General features: G+C 44.8%; 1 protein-coding gene across 5 annotated transcripts in view; it reads left to right on the top strand.

Annotated features, from left to right (window-relative positions):
- The window catches only part of CFAP99 (cilia and flagella associated protein 99), a 49,678-nt gene that overhangs the window by 23,251 nt on the left and 13,458 nt on the right, over positions 1-12,969 (top strand). For all 5 annotated transcript variants that reach the window (XM_048502684.1, XM_048502687.1, XM_048502686.1 and 2 more), the window contains 4 exons: positions 3,170-3,229; positions 5,642-5,730; positions 6,533-6,737; positions 9,845-9,986. In XM_048502684.1, the coding sequence (XP_048358641.1) occupies positions 3,170-3,229; positions 5,642-5,730; positions 6,533-6,737; positions 9,845-9,986 (496 nt within the window). The remainder of the gene's footprint in view (positions 1-3,169; positions 3,230-5,641; positions 5,731-6,532; positions 6,738-9,844; positions 9,987-12,969) is intronic.

Genomic DNA, 12,969 nt, shown 5'->3' with positions numbered 1-12,969 from the left:
TGGTATCAGTAAGAACATAAGAACTAGCCTGCTGGATCAGACCAGAGTCCATCTAGTCCAGCACTCTGCTACTCGCAGTGGCCCACCAGGAGCCTTTGGGAGCTCATGTGCAGGATGTGAAAGCAATGGCCTTCTGCTGCTGCTGCTCCTGAGCAGCTGGTCTGCTAAGGCATTTGCAGATCAAGGAGGATCAAGATTGGTAGCCAGAGATCGACTTCTCCTCCATAAATCTGTCCAAGCCCTTTTTAAAGCTATCCAGGTTAGTGGCCATCACCACCTCCTGTGGCAGCACATTCCAAACATCAATCACGCATTGCGTGAAGAAGTGTTTCATTTTATTAGTCCTAATTCTTCCCCCCAGCATTTTCAATGAATGCCCCCTGGTTCTAGTATTGTGAGAAAGAGAGAAAAATTTCTCTCTGTCAACATTTTCTACCCCATGCATAATTTTATAGACTTCAATCATATCCCGCCTCAGACGTCTCCTCTCCAAACTAAAGAGTCCCAAACGCTGCAGCCTCTCCTCATAAGGGAGGTGCTCCAATCCTTCAATCATCCTCGTTGCCCTTCTCTGCACTTTTTCTATCTCTTCGATATCCTTTTTCAGATGTGGCGACCACAACTGAACACAGTTCTCCAAGTGCGGTCGCACCACGGCTTTATATAAGGGCATGACAGTCCTTGCAGTTTTATTATCAACTCCTTTCCTAATTATCCCCAGCATAGAGTTTGCCTTTTTCACAGCTGCCATGCATTGAGTTGACATTCCCATGGAACTATCAACTAAGACACCCAAATCCCTTTCCTGGTCTGTGACTGATAGCACTGACCCTTGTAGTGTGTATGTGAAGTTTGGATTTTTTGCCCCTATGTGCATCACTTTACATTTTGCTACATTGAACTGCATTTGCCATTTCTTAGCCCACTCACCTAATTTATCAAGGTCCACTTGGAACTCTTCGCAATCCTTTGTGGTTCTCACCACCCTACATAATTTGGTATCATCTGCGAACTTGGCCACCACGCTACCCACCTCTACTTCCAGGTCATTTATGAATAGGTTAAAGAGCACCGGTCCCAAAACGGATCCTTGGGGGACACCACTCCCTACATCTCTCCATTGTGAGAACTTCCCATTTATACCCACCCTTTGTTTCCTGTTCCTCAACCAGTTTTTAATCCATAGGAGGACTTCCCCTCTTATTCCTTGATTGCTGAGTTTTCTCAACAGTCTCTGGTGAGGAACTTTGTCAAAAGCCTTTTGGAAATCCAAGTAGACAATGTCCACTGGTCCCCCCTTATCCACATGCCTGTTTACACCCTCAAAGAACTCTAGTAAGTTTGTCAGACAGGACTTGCCTCTGCAAAAGCCATGCTGACTCTTCCTCAGCAGGTCTTGCTTTTCTACATGTTTAATAATTTTATCTTTAATGATGGATTCTACTAATTTACCAGGAACAGATGTCAAACTGACTGGCCTGTATTTTCCTGGGTCCCCCCTAGACCCTTTCTTAAAGATTGGTGTGACATTGGCCATCTTCCAGTCTTCAGGGATGGAGGCAGATTTCAGGGATAAGTTGCATATTAAGAGTTGCATAGTAAGAGACTCCCATTGATGATATCACGCATGTTTGGTGAGGTTTGGTTCAAGAGGTCCAAAGTTATTGACCCTCAAAAGGGTAGCCCCCATCTCCCATCCCTGAATTATTAAGCTAGCATCACCAAAATTTCAGGGTATCTTTAGGAGACTCTCCTGATGATACCACCCAGGTTTGGTTCAGGGGGTCCAAAGGTATGGACCCTCAAAGGTGTAACCCCCATCTTCTATTAGTTCCCATTGGAAACAATGGGGGATGGGGCACCCCCCCCCTTTGGGAGTCCATAACTTTGAACCCCCTGAACCAAACCTCACCAAACCTGGGTGATAGCATCAGGAAAGTCTCCCAAAACATCCCCAAAATTTTGGTGCTGCTAGCCTAAAAACTGTGCCCTCTGCAGGCCAAACCTGGGTAGTATCATCAGGAGAGTCTCCCAAACAATCCCTGAAAGTTTGGTGCTGCTAGCCCAGGGGTAGGGAACCTGCGGCTCTCCAGATGTTCAGGAACTACAATTCCCATCAGCCCCTACCAGCATGGCCAATTGACCATGCTGACAGAGGCTGATGGGAATTGTAGTTCCTGAACATCTGGAGAGCCGCAGGTTCCCTACCCCTGTGCTAGCCTAAAAGCTGCGCTCCTTGCAGGCCAAAAACCGAAAAACACTAAAAAATACCAAAACACCCACAAAAGGAGGGCGGATCTTTGGACATGCAATGGGGGGGGTTGAACCCGAGAACCCCCCCTACCTACATCCTTGGGGATTTTGTACATGTTGGGCACTCCCAGCCAAAAAACCCCTCCTCCAGTTTATGTAACATCCTACACCCATTATATTTGGTCTATGTGGAATCCACTGTAGAAACCAAACCTGGAATGCTGGCAAAACTGTTGTAGTTGCCTAGCAACACTGATTCAAGGCATCCATGTCTTAAAGCTACAGACTATGTTTTCAATTTTATTTATTTATTTATATATTTATTTATTACATTTTTAAACCACCCTCCCCCAGAGGCTCAGGGCGGTATACAACATTTTCCTATTAAATAATACAATAAAACCAATATAAAACAGTAGATTAAAATTCCCAGCTCAACAATTGTACACAAGTGTGGCAACTTCATTCTCCCAACCCCAGTCCCGCCCACGGGAGGCCTAGATGATAGAGGGGGGGGGTCTGATAGTTATCCTGGCTGGCCAAAAGCCTGGTGGAACAGGTCCATTTTGCAGGCCCTGCAGAAACTCTGTAGGTCCCATTTAGTCGTCCCTATTATTATTATTTTCAGATTTTTCTGCAAACTTGGGTTTTTTTCAGGTTTGTGGAAAGATCTACCTTGTCTGTTCACAGCTCCAGTCTCCACATTTAATTATCCTCAAATGTGGTAAGGTTGAGAATTAAATAAATAGATATGCCTTGAAATGTCAACCAATTCCATATTTCTGATTGCATTTATATGTGAGCTTTCTGCAGCTCATTTCTTCGGTTACTTGACGGGTCTAGCCTGATTTTGTGAATGACCTCGATGGAACTGAACAGTTTATAAGACCACAAATAATTCTTTTCCAACTTTTAGATTAGAAATGAGATACCAAAGGGAGCAGAGAGATTTCATGCTCAGAAGATCCAAGGAAAGGTAAGCAACATGCTTGAGGCTTCTGCTCCAGCTAGTTCAAAGACATAACTGCGGAAAAACAACGAGAAACTGATTAATAACATCACAGATAGTGCTCTGAGCTTGTGTCAGCCTGTGTAATTTTATTTATTTTGATATTTGTTTAGTACATTTTTATCCCACTTTCCCTCCTTGGAGTCAGGTTGGCATGCATGTTTCTCTCCCCTCCTCTTTTTTATTCTTTTTTCATTCCTTCTGGCTTTCACTCACCATGATGTGGTAGAGTTCCAAAATTGCCCACAACCTCTGAAAACCTGGGAAAGAAAAAAAGCAGGAAGAGAAGGAGTCAGCCCAAAGGAACTAAGTAGCATTCAGAATAAAAACAAGAGATAGCAGCAGAGCAGACAACAACAACCGTACAGAAGAAACAGACTTTCTCTTCCTGCTTTTTTGTCTTACAGGGGGGCTCCTACGTTTTCTGAGCACTTTTGGAATTCTGACACCTCATGATAGCTGCATCCACAAAATGGCTGCCACAGAAGATAGAACCATCCATGAAACTGCTGCTGCAGCTTGCCCTCAGTCATACAGTTCCTTGTGCTGTTGTGGCAGCTATTGCCAAACCAACATTTTTTAAAAATCTGCACAGCCAGTCAGAAGCCTTGCTCAGCAAAAGCCCCACCTAGCCCTTCCTACTTGCTAAAAAAATACTTGGCAAGCACCAGGAAAGGTGTTGGCCAGTACCATGACGCCCATGGACACCATTATTATTATTATTGTTGTTGTTGTTGTTGTTGTTGTTGTTGTTGTTGTTGTTTGTTTGTTTGTTTGTTTGTTTGTTTGTTTGTTTGTTTGTTTGTTTGTTTGTTTGTTTAATGTACTGCCCCATCCCCAAAAGGCTCTGGGCAGTGTACAACATAAAACCACAAATAAAAACATCGTACAAAACTTCCAGAAATATAATAAAACAACGATTATGTCCTAAGATGGCCTCCCACCTAAAACCTAATCGTCCCAGGAGGGGGAGGTAGTAAAAAGGACCCATATATCCCAGTAACAGGTCCCGATGATATAGGGGAGGGGGCACACTCAGCGGCTGGTTTCTCCAAAAGCCCGGTGGAACTTTAATTTAGTAAATTAAAGCTAGTAACTAATCTAAACAGCATCTCATTACTACTATATCTAACACTACCTACAGCACAGGTGTCAAACTGGCAGCCCTCCAGATGTTATGGACTACAGTTCCCATCATGGGAACTCATCATGGGAACTGTAGTCCATAACATGTGGAGAGCCTTGAGTTTGGCACCTATGACCTACAGCAGGGGTCTGCAACCTGCAGCTCTCCAGATGTTCATGGACTACAAATCCCATCAGCCCCTGCCAGCCCCTGACCTACAGGATTGCCAACAGTATAACAATTTCACTACCTAAATTACTAAACGACCTAAAATAGCCTTAATACTATAATCATAACAGGAGGAAAAACCTCCCATTATACCAACCGTAGAAGCTAGCCAGAGAACAGTGTCCACGCTGTCTCTGCTGCCATGCTTCTTCTGGGCAACGCCTAGTCTCGGCCGCCAAGTGGAAAGTCTACTGAGTGGAAGTAGGAGTCTCAGCTGCTGAGTGTGGAGTGAGAGCCTCTTACGTGTTGCATGGGGGGCCCTGCCACAGCCCCCCACTTCCGCCACCATGCTTCTGCTGTGTATGCCCAGCCTCGACTGCTGAATAAGAGTCTCTTACGCATTGTATGGGAGCCCCTGCCACAGGCCCCCTCCACTGCTCGGCAACCTCCTGCATCGCTGCAAAAGCACCCCACCTTGGCGTCTTCGTTGGCAGGGCTTCCCCTAAATCAACAGCACTGCTTGGGCCCGCCCCACTGGTTGTTGTCTGGGGATCTCGGTCGACATTTACTTATTTAGTACCTTTTTATACCACCTTCCCTCCTTGGAGTCTGGGTGGCAAGCATGGTTCTCTCCCCTCCTCTACTGTACTCTTTATTCTCTTGTATTCTTTATTTCCCCCCCTATTTTATTATTTTTTACTCCGTTTCACCCTCACCCTGTGAGAAAGGTTAGACAGAGCGACTGGCCCAAGATAGTCTAGTAAATGCAATGGTGTGGGGATCTGAATCTAGGAAGTTCTAGCCCAAGACTCGAATAACTACTCTTTGCAAGCTCTCATGATACAGTGGCTCATATATAAATGAATAATGTTTTTGTGTCTCCAAGAAAAAAAATTAATACATTAGAGATCATTTCCAATCATTGCATCATTACCTGTTTCGGAAACCTTGAAGAATTTTGGTAGCTAATAAACAATATACCCATTTTTTATCAAAACTTACTTCCTAACCTGCTTTTATGATTACTCTCTGTTGCCAGTACCATTTACGCTCTATACATATTTATGCCCTCCCTTTCCTGACAGAAAGACAATATATCTATCAAACTAAATACAGCAGCAATCTTAAGGGAAAATGTCCTGTATCAACGAAAAATGGAACAGGAATTAAACAGGTACTTATTACTTGATTTTTTAAAAGTTAGCTGAGTTAGGCGTTTTTTCAACCTACATCAGGAAACTGGCCTTCAGATATCTAGGAACAAAGGGTTGCTTAGGCAAGACAGGGAGCATTTTTTGATGTCAGCTTTTACTGTGGAATATGTGGGACATGTACATGTGCCGGCACCATTGCTTTCAGTCTGGGTGTCTGAAGGATTGTGTCAGCCTTAATTGATCTGCTCCTTCAATGTGCCAGGCACATACTGAGATCCAAATACCACTTTTTTGTAAATCTTGGTGAGGGTCTCTGTCTGAGGGATCAGAACAAATATGATTGTAACACAGGACTTGACAATAGACTGTGGACTGCTTTATACATCCATGATGGCAGCTGGAAGCATTCAGTTATGGTTGGCAGTCAATTGGTTCTTGTTAGAAAGCATTGCTTGCGTGACCACTGTGTTTGTCTATGGTGAGGTTGATGTTGGGGTGAAAAATGTTGAAGTTCCAGTGGAATCTCTTGAGAGCATCATTCCCAGGTGCTCGGATGATGAAAGAATTAACAGAAGGGTGTCACGTCCAGTTTTTTACCGGGCCTGACTGTAATTCTCCTTCTGATGGGAGGTAGGTACTGTTGTCTTTCTCTCCCCCCACGCTCCTTCCCAAGCAATCCTGTGAATACACATTCTGTTGCTCCAGTGTGCTTTCTGTCCCACCACACACCTCTGCGCAGGTGGGTAATTGGCCCTTATGTACTCACCACAAGCAACAGGGGTATCTGGTGCCTCAAGCCATCTGTTTCCATGTCCATGACAGAATTGAACATCTTCTGCGAGGAGCTCGAGATCCATCTGACTTCCTTGACTGGCAAAAACAGATGCTTGAAAATGACCGGCACCAACAGCTGGCTGAAGAGGAGTGTAGGAGACTGGAAGGGAAACTGAGCTATGAGGAGGCCATTCGATCGCGTCAGAATTGTACTCAGGAAAATCAGAAAAAGGCTGAACAAGAGAGACTGGAGGTAATATTTTTTTAAAAAACTTATTCAAATGGTAACTGGGCATTGCTTCCTGTGTGTTCAAGTGAGGTGTGCTGCGCGTACCATGCCAGCCAGGAGAGCTCTTCCATGCATGTGCTTTCAGTGCACAGCTGGGTTCTACTGTGTCTAAAGGCAAAATCCACTTTCAAACGGTCACTGAAGTGCATTGGCAGTGCATTATTCAGCATGTGTGGAGGTACCCATGGTTTATTTAAAATGGCTGCCACTCTGCTCCAGTTTTCCAGCAGCAGGTGAAGAGTCCGCCTTTGCCTTTAAACACTGACAACGCAGAGCGGCATGCAGGTCGAAGTGCCCCGTGACCATGTTTAGAAGGGGGAGGAACAAAACACACAACAGCCATTTGATTCTGGATAGGAAAGCCTTGGGAGATACATGGAGCAGCCATGGTCTCCATCAACCTCTTCTTCTCCATACAGAACATTCTCAAGTCCCTCAGCCTTTCCTCCCATGGCTTGGTCTCCAGGCCCCTGATCCTCCTCCTCACTCTCCTCTCTGAATAGGCTGCAACTTCACTTGAATGTGTTAAACATCGACTGATGTATGTAGAGAAGCCTTCTTCTGTACAGATGTCCTTAGTTCAATGTTAGGGGAGGAACCGTGGCTCAGTGGTAGAGCAGCTGCTCAACATTCAGAAGGTCCCAGGTTCGATACCCAGCACCTCTATTTTTTTAAAAAAATCAAGTAGTAGGTGATGTGAAAGACCTTGTGCTTGAGGCTATGGAGAACGGCCACCATCTTGAGTAGAGGACATTGGCCTTGAGGTATGTTCATGTATCAACTAGGAAGTAAACCTGGTAAGATCAGGGGAGTGTGGCAGGTGGTGTATGAGGGAGATCCCAAGGAAACAGACTCACAGTGAAAGAAATTCACAATGATTTATTATAAAAGGAATCTGAAAAGGAATTTTGTACCTTCGCTTCATGAGCTCTTCTCTCCAGAGACTGCCGTGCTTGGCCCTTCCACTTGTCCTGGAGCAGTGATGGCAAACCTTTTGGGCTCGACATGTCGAAAATTTGGAAAATGCCTAACCCTTTCTATGCTGGTGTCTCACCCCCTCGAACAAAAGAGAAACCATTCTTGACATATTCATTGTTGTTTTTTTTAAAACACCCAGTTCAATCGCATATGGTGCTATGTAATGTAAAGAAACATCAACAATGAAAAAATGACTCAAACAGTGAGAATCGTTGTTGTTGGGTGTTGGTGAACACTGGTGTGTCACCCAAAACGTTGTGACATGTTTCCTTTGACACCTGACTCATGTTTTGCCATCCCTGTTTGTGATGTAGGGGTTTAGGCTTCAGGAAGAAGCCTAAGAACTCACACCATCCTGTTAAAAACCTTTGATCCTCAGAGAAACCAAAGTGAAAAGCCAAATGGTTTAGATCAAAGGATTGTTTGGAAGCACATGGCAGGAAGGAAGCTTTCCTGGGAAGTAAGGAACAAAGGTTGAGAGATTCTGATCCCGGCTGAGCTCGGGAGAGCATCTCTGAGCACACGGAGGCCGAGGAAAGGCCTGAAGGAATGGTGCTATTCACCTGAGAAATATCTGCATTGAACGTTTTATTATTTTCTGTTTTTATTTTCAATAAAAGCCTTGATAACTCCACTGGTTTCAGAGTATCTGGAAAAAGAACCCTCGGTTTTGTAGAAACAAGCATGGCTCTCCCAGGCTTGATTTTGTGACACTGTCCTAGACAGATATTTTTCAAGTTGTCCCCAAGTGACTAAAGGAATAGGAACCTGCCCAACTCCAAAGCAGCCAGAGAGAAGTGCGCCTGGAGCAAAGGTGCAGAATCCAAGCCATGCTATTTACTGCTTCAAATCAGGACATATATTTTAAAAATGGCAAAAAGTATTATAAAATCATGAATGCAAATGTCTTTCACAGAATAGTGCCGGATTTCAAAGCCAGACAGATCAGAAAAACTTATTCTGCATGACAATTCTTTGTGAAAGCCATTTCAAGATAGCGCTGGGTGCATTTTTGGAGCCACAAGAAGCAAATATACCTTGGCTGAGTTAACCCCACACCACTGAGATCACACCTGTCCTTTCCTATTTATACTTTTGAGAATCAAAGCCCCTTTTGTCAGATACATGATGAACAGACCTTTGACTTTTGAAGGCTCATACCCAGTGATGGGATTCAAATAATTTAACAACTGGTTGTTTACAAGCACCATTTTAACAACCGGTTCTGCCAAAGTGGTGTGAACTGGCTGAATCCCACCACTGCTCATACCATGAAAACCTTGTTGGTCTGTAAGGTACTACTGGGCTCACGTATAGGTTTATAGCTTTTCATGATAGCCAGCCAAACCTTTAAATGTGGGGTTCTTCACACCTGTCAAGCCCTGGTCAGTTCTCGCCATGTCTCCCAGATGAGTGAGGTGTGGCACCTGTGTCTTTAGTTAGACTGTTGTGCTGCTCTTCTCTGGTTACTTTCACTTTTTGCTGAATCACTGCTTTGCTTGCAGGCGAGCGTCAAAGAACCAAGATTTCCACAAAGCAATAAGTCAGTGGCCTGTCTGGGAACCTTGCAGGGCTTTGAGGAACAGCTAAGGGGCTGGATTGCTTAGCAGCAGGCAGCTGGAGTGGAGCTGTATATCCTGGGGAATTTAGGCCTCAAATGTAGTCTTGTCAAAAGATCCTTACTGTGCAACATACCTGAAGCCTGTCTTTCAATAAATGGATTTCATTATCAACTGAGTCTGATTACTGGACTGACCAGGGACACGACATGAACCATTTTCCATGAAGGGAAGGGCTATTACAAAAGAAGAAAAATGGGGGCAGAATATACACGTGGGAGGATTTATACTTTGTTATAATTCACAATCGCGCGCGGGGTGGGGGTGGGGGGCTTACACTGTGTTCATTCATGTTTGAAAAATGGAAGGACACGTAGTATGTTAGTGTCCGGAATGCCTGTACCAAGAAACGGTGTATTTGTCGTGTCTAGTTTCTCTGTCCTGAGGGCTGTGCGGAAATGACGAAGCAGAACTATCTGATTTCCCCCTTGTAATCTGTGCCACTCTTCTTTATTAATGTAATTTGGAGTTTAGGAAGCAGAAATGCAGCAACAGTTAAAAGAAATACAGCTTCAGGAGGAGAGAGAGAAAAAGAAATTGGTGCAGCAAGTGGCAGAAGGACACAAAAATGCGAAGCAAGCACTCATAAAACTCCAAAAATACAAGCATCAAATAGGTAAGACAGTACAAAATCTCTCAGTGGTGTGGAAAGGCCATTTTTGCAGATTTTCAAACCATTGTGAAGGGAAAAGGGAGGAATGGAAAACAGTATGAAAATACTCTGTGCCATGTTTAAAGATCTTTTCAAATAGTTACTACAAGTGAAATCCTGAAGATAAATTGTCCTTATAATTTTGTCATGAATGTATACAGTCTGGAGATAGCTCCAGACTGTGGCTACCTCTCCTGTTCATGCTGCTAAGGTCTTACCAGGGCATGGCCTTCCTGGCATATGTGGGGGGCAGAGGCCGAAGCAGCCAAGAGCAGCCACACTCCACAAGGTCAGCGGCAAGATCAAAGCTGGTGGGGCATGCTCTAGTTTGGCAGGCACATGGATTACACCCTAAGGGCAGGCTCCGGTGTGGGGGCGGGGGGGGGGAGCAGCTAGGTACAGGAGGGCAGGCTTGCTGCTAGATAAGAAGGTCCCAGAAGCCCAGTAGCTCTTGGGCTGTTCTGCCTGCTTATGAGAAGGATCAACCATACTATGTGGTTGGGGTAGGTGCCCACATGCACCTGGTACGTAACTTCCTGTATACTAGAACCTGTATCTTGAAATAAATTCACCAAAGCTTTTATTTGTGAGTCTAAATTACTCAACTTTAATCACTCAAACATGGACTCACAAAACATCATGAAAAAGCAATATGTATATTGCCACAAAAGGCCTTTCAGGACCAAGACTCTGGTGTGACACTCTGTGAAGAAAGTGTATATATTCCTTTAAATTTACTTAGAGATCATCTGTCTTGACTAGTGGGTCTTTTATGAGGCAACCATTTGGCCTCACTAAAGTTGTCAACTGTGTGTGTTTAGTTGAAGGGGTGTTATTCTTTCGAGAACGGAACTGGCTTTGACAAGGCCAACTTCTAACATGGACAGAGAGGGCTTAATTCCCAAGGATGCTCAGGTGGGGGTCATCTCCCTCATAGAAAATTTGACTATTAGACACCCAATTGGTTAATTATTGGTCTAGGTGAGCCAATTTTATTAAAACGTTGGGGGGAAAAGGCAATAAGGGATTCTCCTTGGGATCTTTCTCGTTCTTTCTACTCTTCTGCCTTAGGATGAATAGCCCTGTATTGTAGTTTTTAGCATACTTGGAACTGTCTAGAGCAGGGCTCTGCAAACTATGGCTCTCCAGATGTTCATGGATTACATTTCCCATCAGCCCCTGCCAGCATGGCCAAGTGGCAGGGGTGATGGGAATTGGAGTCCATGAACATCTGGAGAGCCATAGTTTGCAGACCCCTGGTCTGGAGCTGAGAGAGAACTGATTTTTATCATTTCTTTTTCTTTTTGATAACATTTTAAAATATCAGCCGCTTGAGAGTATCTGGACAAAGAACCCTGGTTTCGGTCAGGCATCCGGCTTTGGGTAACCTTTTCACATGCTTTGCTCTGGTCTGAGCCGCAAAGACAAAAGCCATATTTGGAACATTTATTTGAACCCGCTCGGGACAGCTGTGCAGGCCAATTGAAGCTGCTCGCAGAATCATTCCATTGCTGGTGTTATATGTTCATGTTTGTCTAGCCATTTTGTCATAATTCTTTACTGTGAGCCCAATATTGGGACAAATTAATTGTTTTTCGTACTGGTGTGCCGGGAGCCATTAAGGTGCATGTGTATACATATTTGACTGGTTTTGAGGAGGAGGCACAGAAGGGCAGGGCAAGCAGGAGCAGTAATGAAGACTGTGAAAGCAGCTGCCGGTGGAAGGAGGAAAGGGTGAAGCAGCCCTCTCTGCTTCCAATTCTGAAGCCTCAAGAAGACCCAGTGCTCAAGGCAGAGATGGCAGGTGGCAGAGCTAGATGGCAGAGAGGCAGCCAGGCCAGGCCAGGCGAGGCAAGAGGAGCACCACATATATCTCCTCAAATAGTTAAGATTCTGCAAAACTAAGACGCCACATGGGCTTTTTTGGACTTTAAACTTTCTGTTCTTAAAGGTGCTGGGCCACCAGGCATTGGTGTATTTTTGCTGGAAAAAACAAACACTGCTGCCTCTCTAAAAAATTACTAAATTTCACAAGGATATGCATGAAGCTGGGAGACTGGGGCCAAAACGTGATGAGAAGTCAGACTCACGTTCCAGCAACCAGAGTCTTTCCTGGTCCCATCCAGTGGCCTCTGTGGAGAACCATCTGCTACTGACATCACCAGAGGCCTCAAGACATCTTCACAGCAGAAGCGATGCCCTCCCCATCAACCCAGTGGAATCCCTGACTTTTCCTGGAAGATGTGATTTCACTGGGTAATATGGCTTTGTTTATTTGGAACATGTATGGAACATTCATGGTGAAGAGGGAGCAAGATTGCTTTTTGCTGCTCCTGGGGCAAGGAGTCATGGATTCCAGGTGCAGGAAAAGAGATTCCACCTAGGCACTAGGAAGAACTTTCTGACTGTCAGGGCTGTTCTTCTGTGGAATGCGCTGCCTTGGAGGGTGGTGCAGTTTTCTTCTTTGGAGGTTTTTAAACAGAGGCTGGGTGGCCATCTGTGTTCCTGCATGGCAGGGGCTGGACTGGAGGGCCCTGGTGGTCTCTTCAAACTCTATGATTCAGTATTTGTTCTACAGCTTGCCTCCCATTCTGTCTATCAGATATTCCCTGGGAGTTCTTGGTGAGACTTGTAGAGGAGTCTGCACATATTATTTTCCTTGCTTGTGTGCCCATACCATATTGGTGGGTGGTTGTTGTTGTTCATTCATTTTCCACATGTGTTTTTCTCACTGTCTCTCCAGCTTATTTATGAGCACTTTGATTGTGCTCGTAAATATCCTGGAGATACAGGAGTTAAATATCAAAGCAACCACTGGAGGGAGCAAAACATGTGGGGAAACGGGGAAAGAAGATGCAATGTGGGCATGCAGGCAAGGAAATAAGATGGACAGAAAAGCCCTGTAGGAGCAGGAGACCTCCAGGTCTGGGCTCGCAGTGGTGATTTC

The sequence above is a fragment of the Sphaerodactylus townsendi genome, linkage group LG07 (genome assembly GCF_021028975.2).
Source record: "Sphaerodactylus townsendi isolate TG3544 linkage group LG07, MPM_Stown_v2.3, whole genome shotgun sequence".
Lineage (NCBI taxonomy): Eukaryota > Metazoa > Chordata > Lepidosauria > Squamata > Sphaerodactylidae > Sphaerodactylus > Sphaerodactylus townsendi.
The sequence above is the reverse complement of the archived record's forward strand: the minus strand, read 5'-3'. Positions and strand labels throughout refer to the sequence as shown.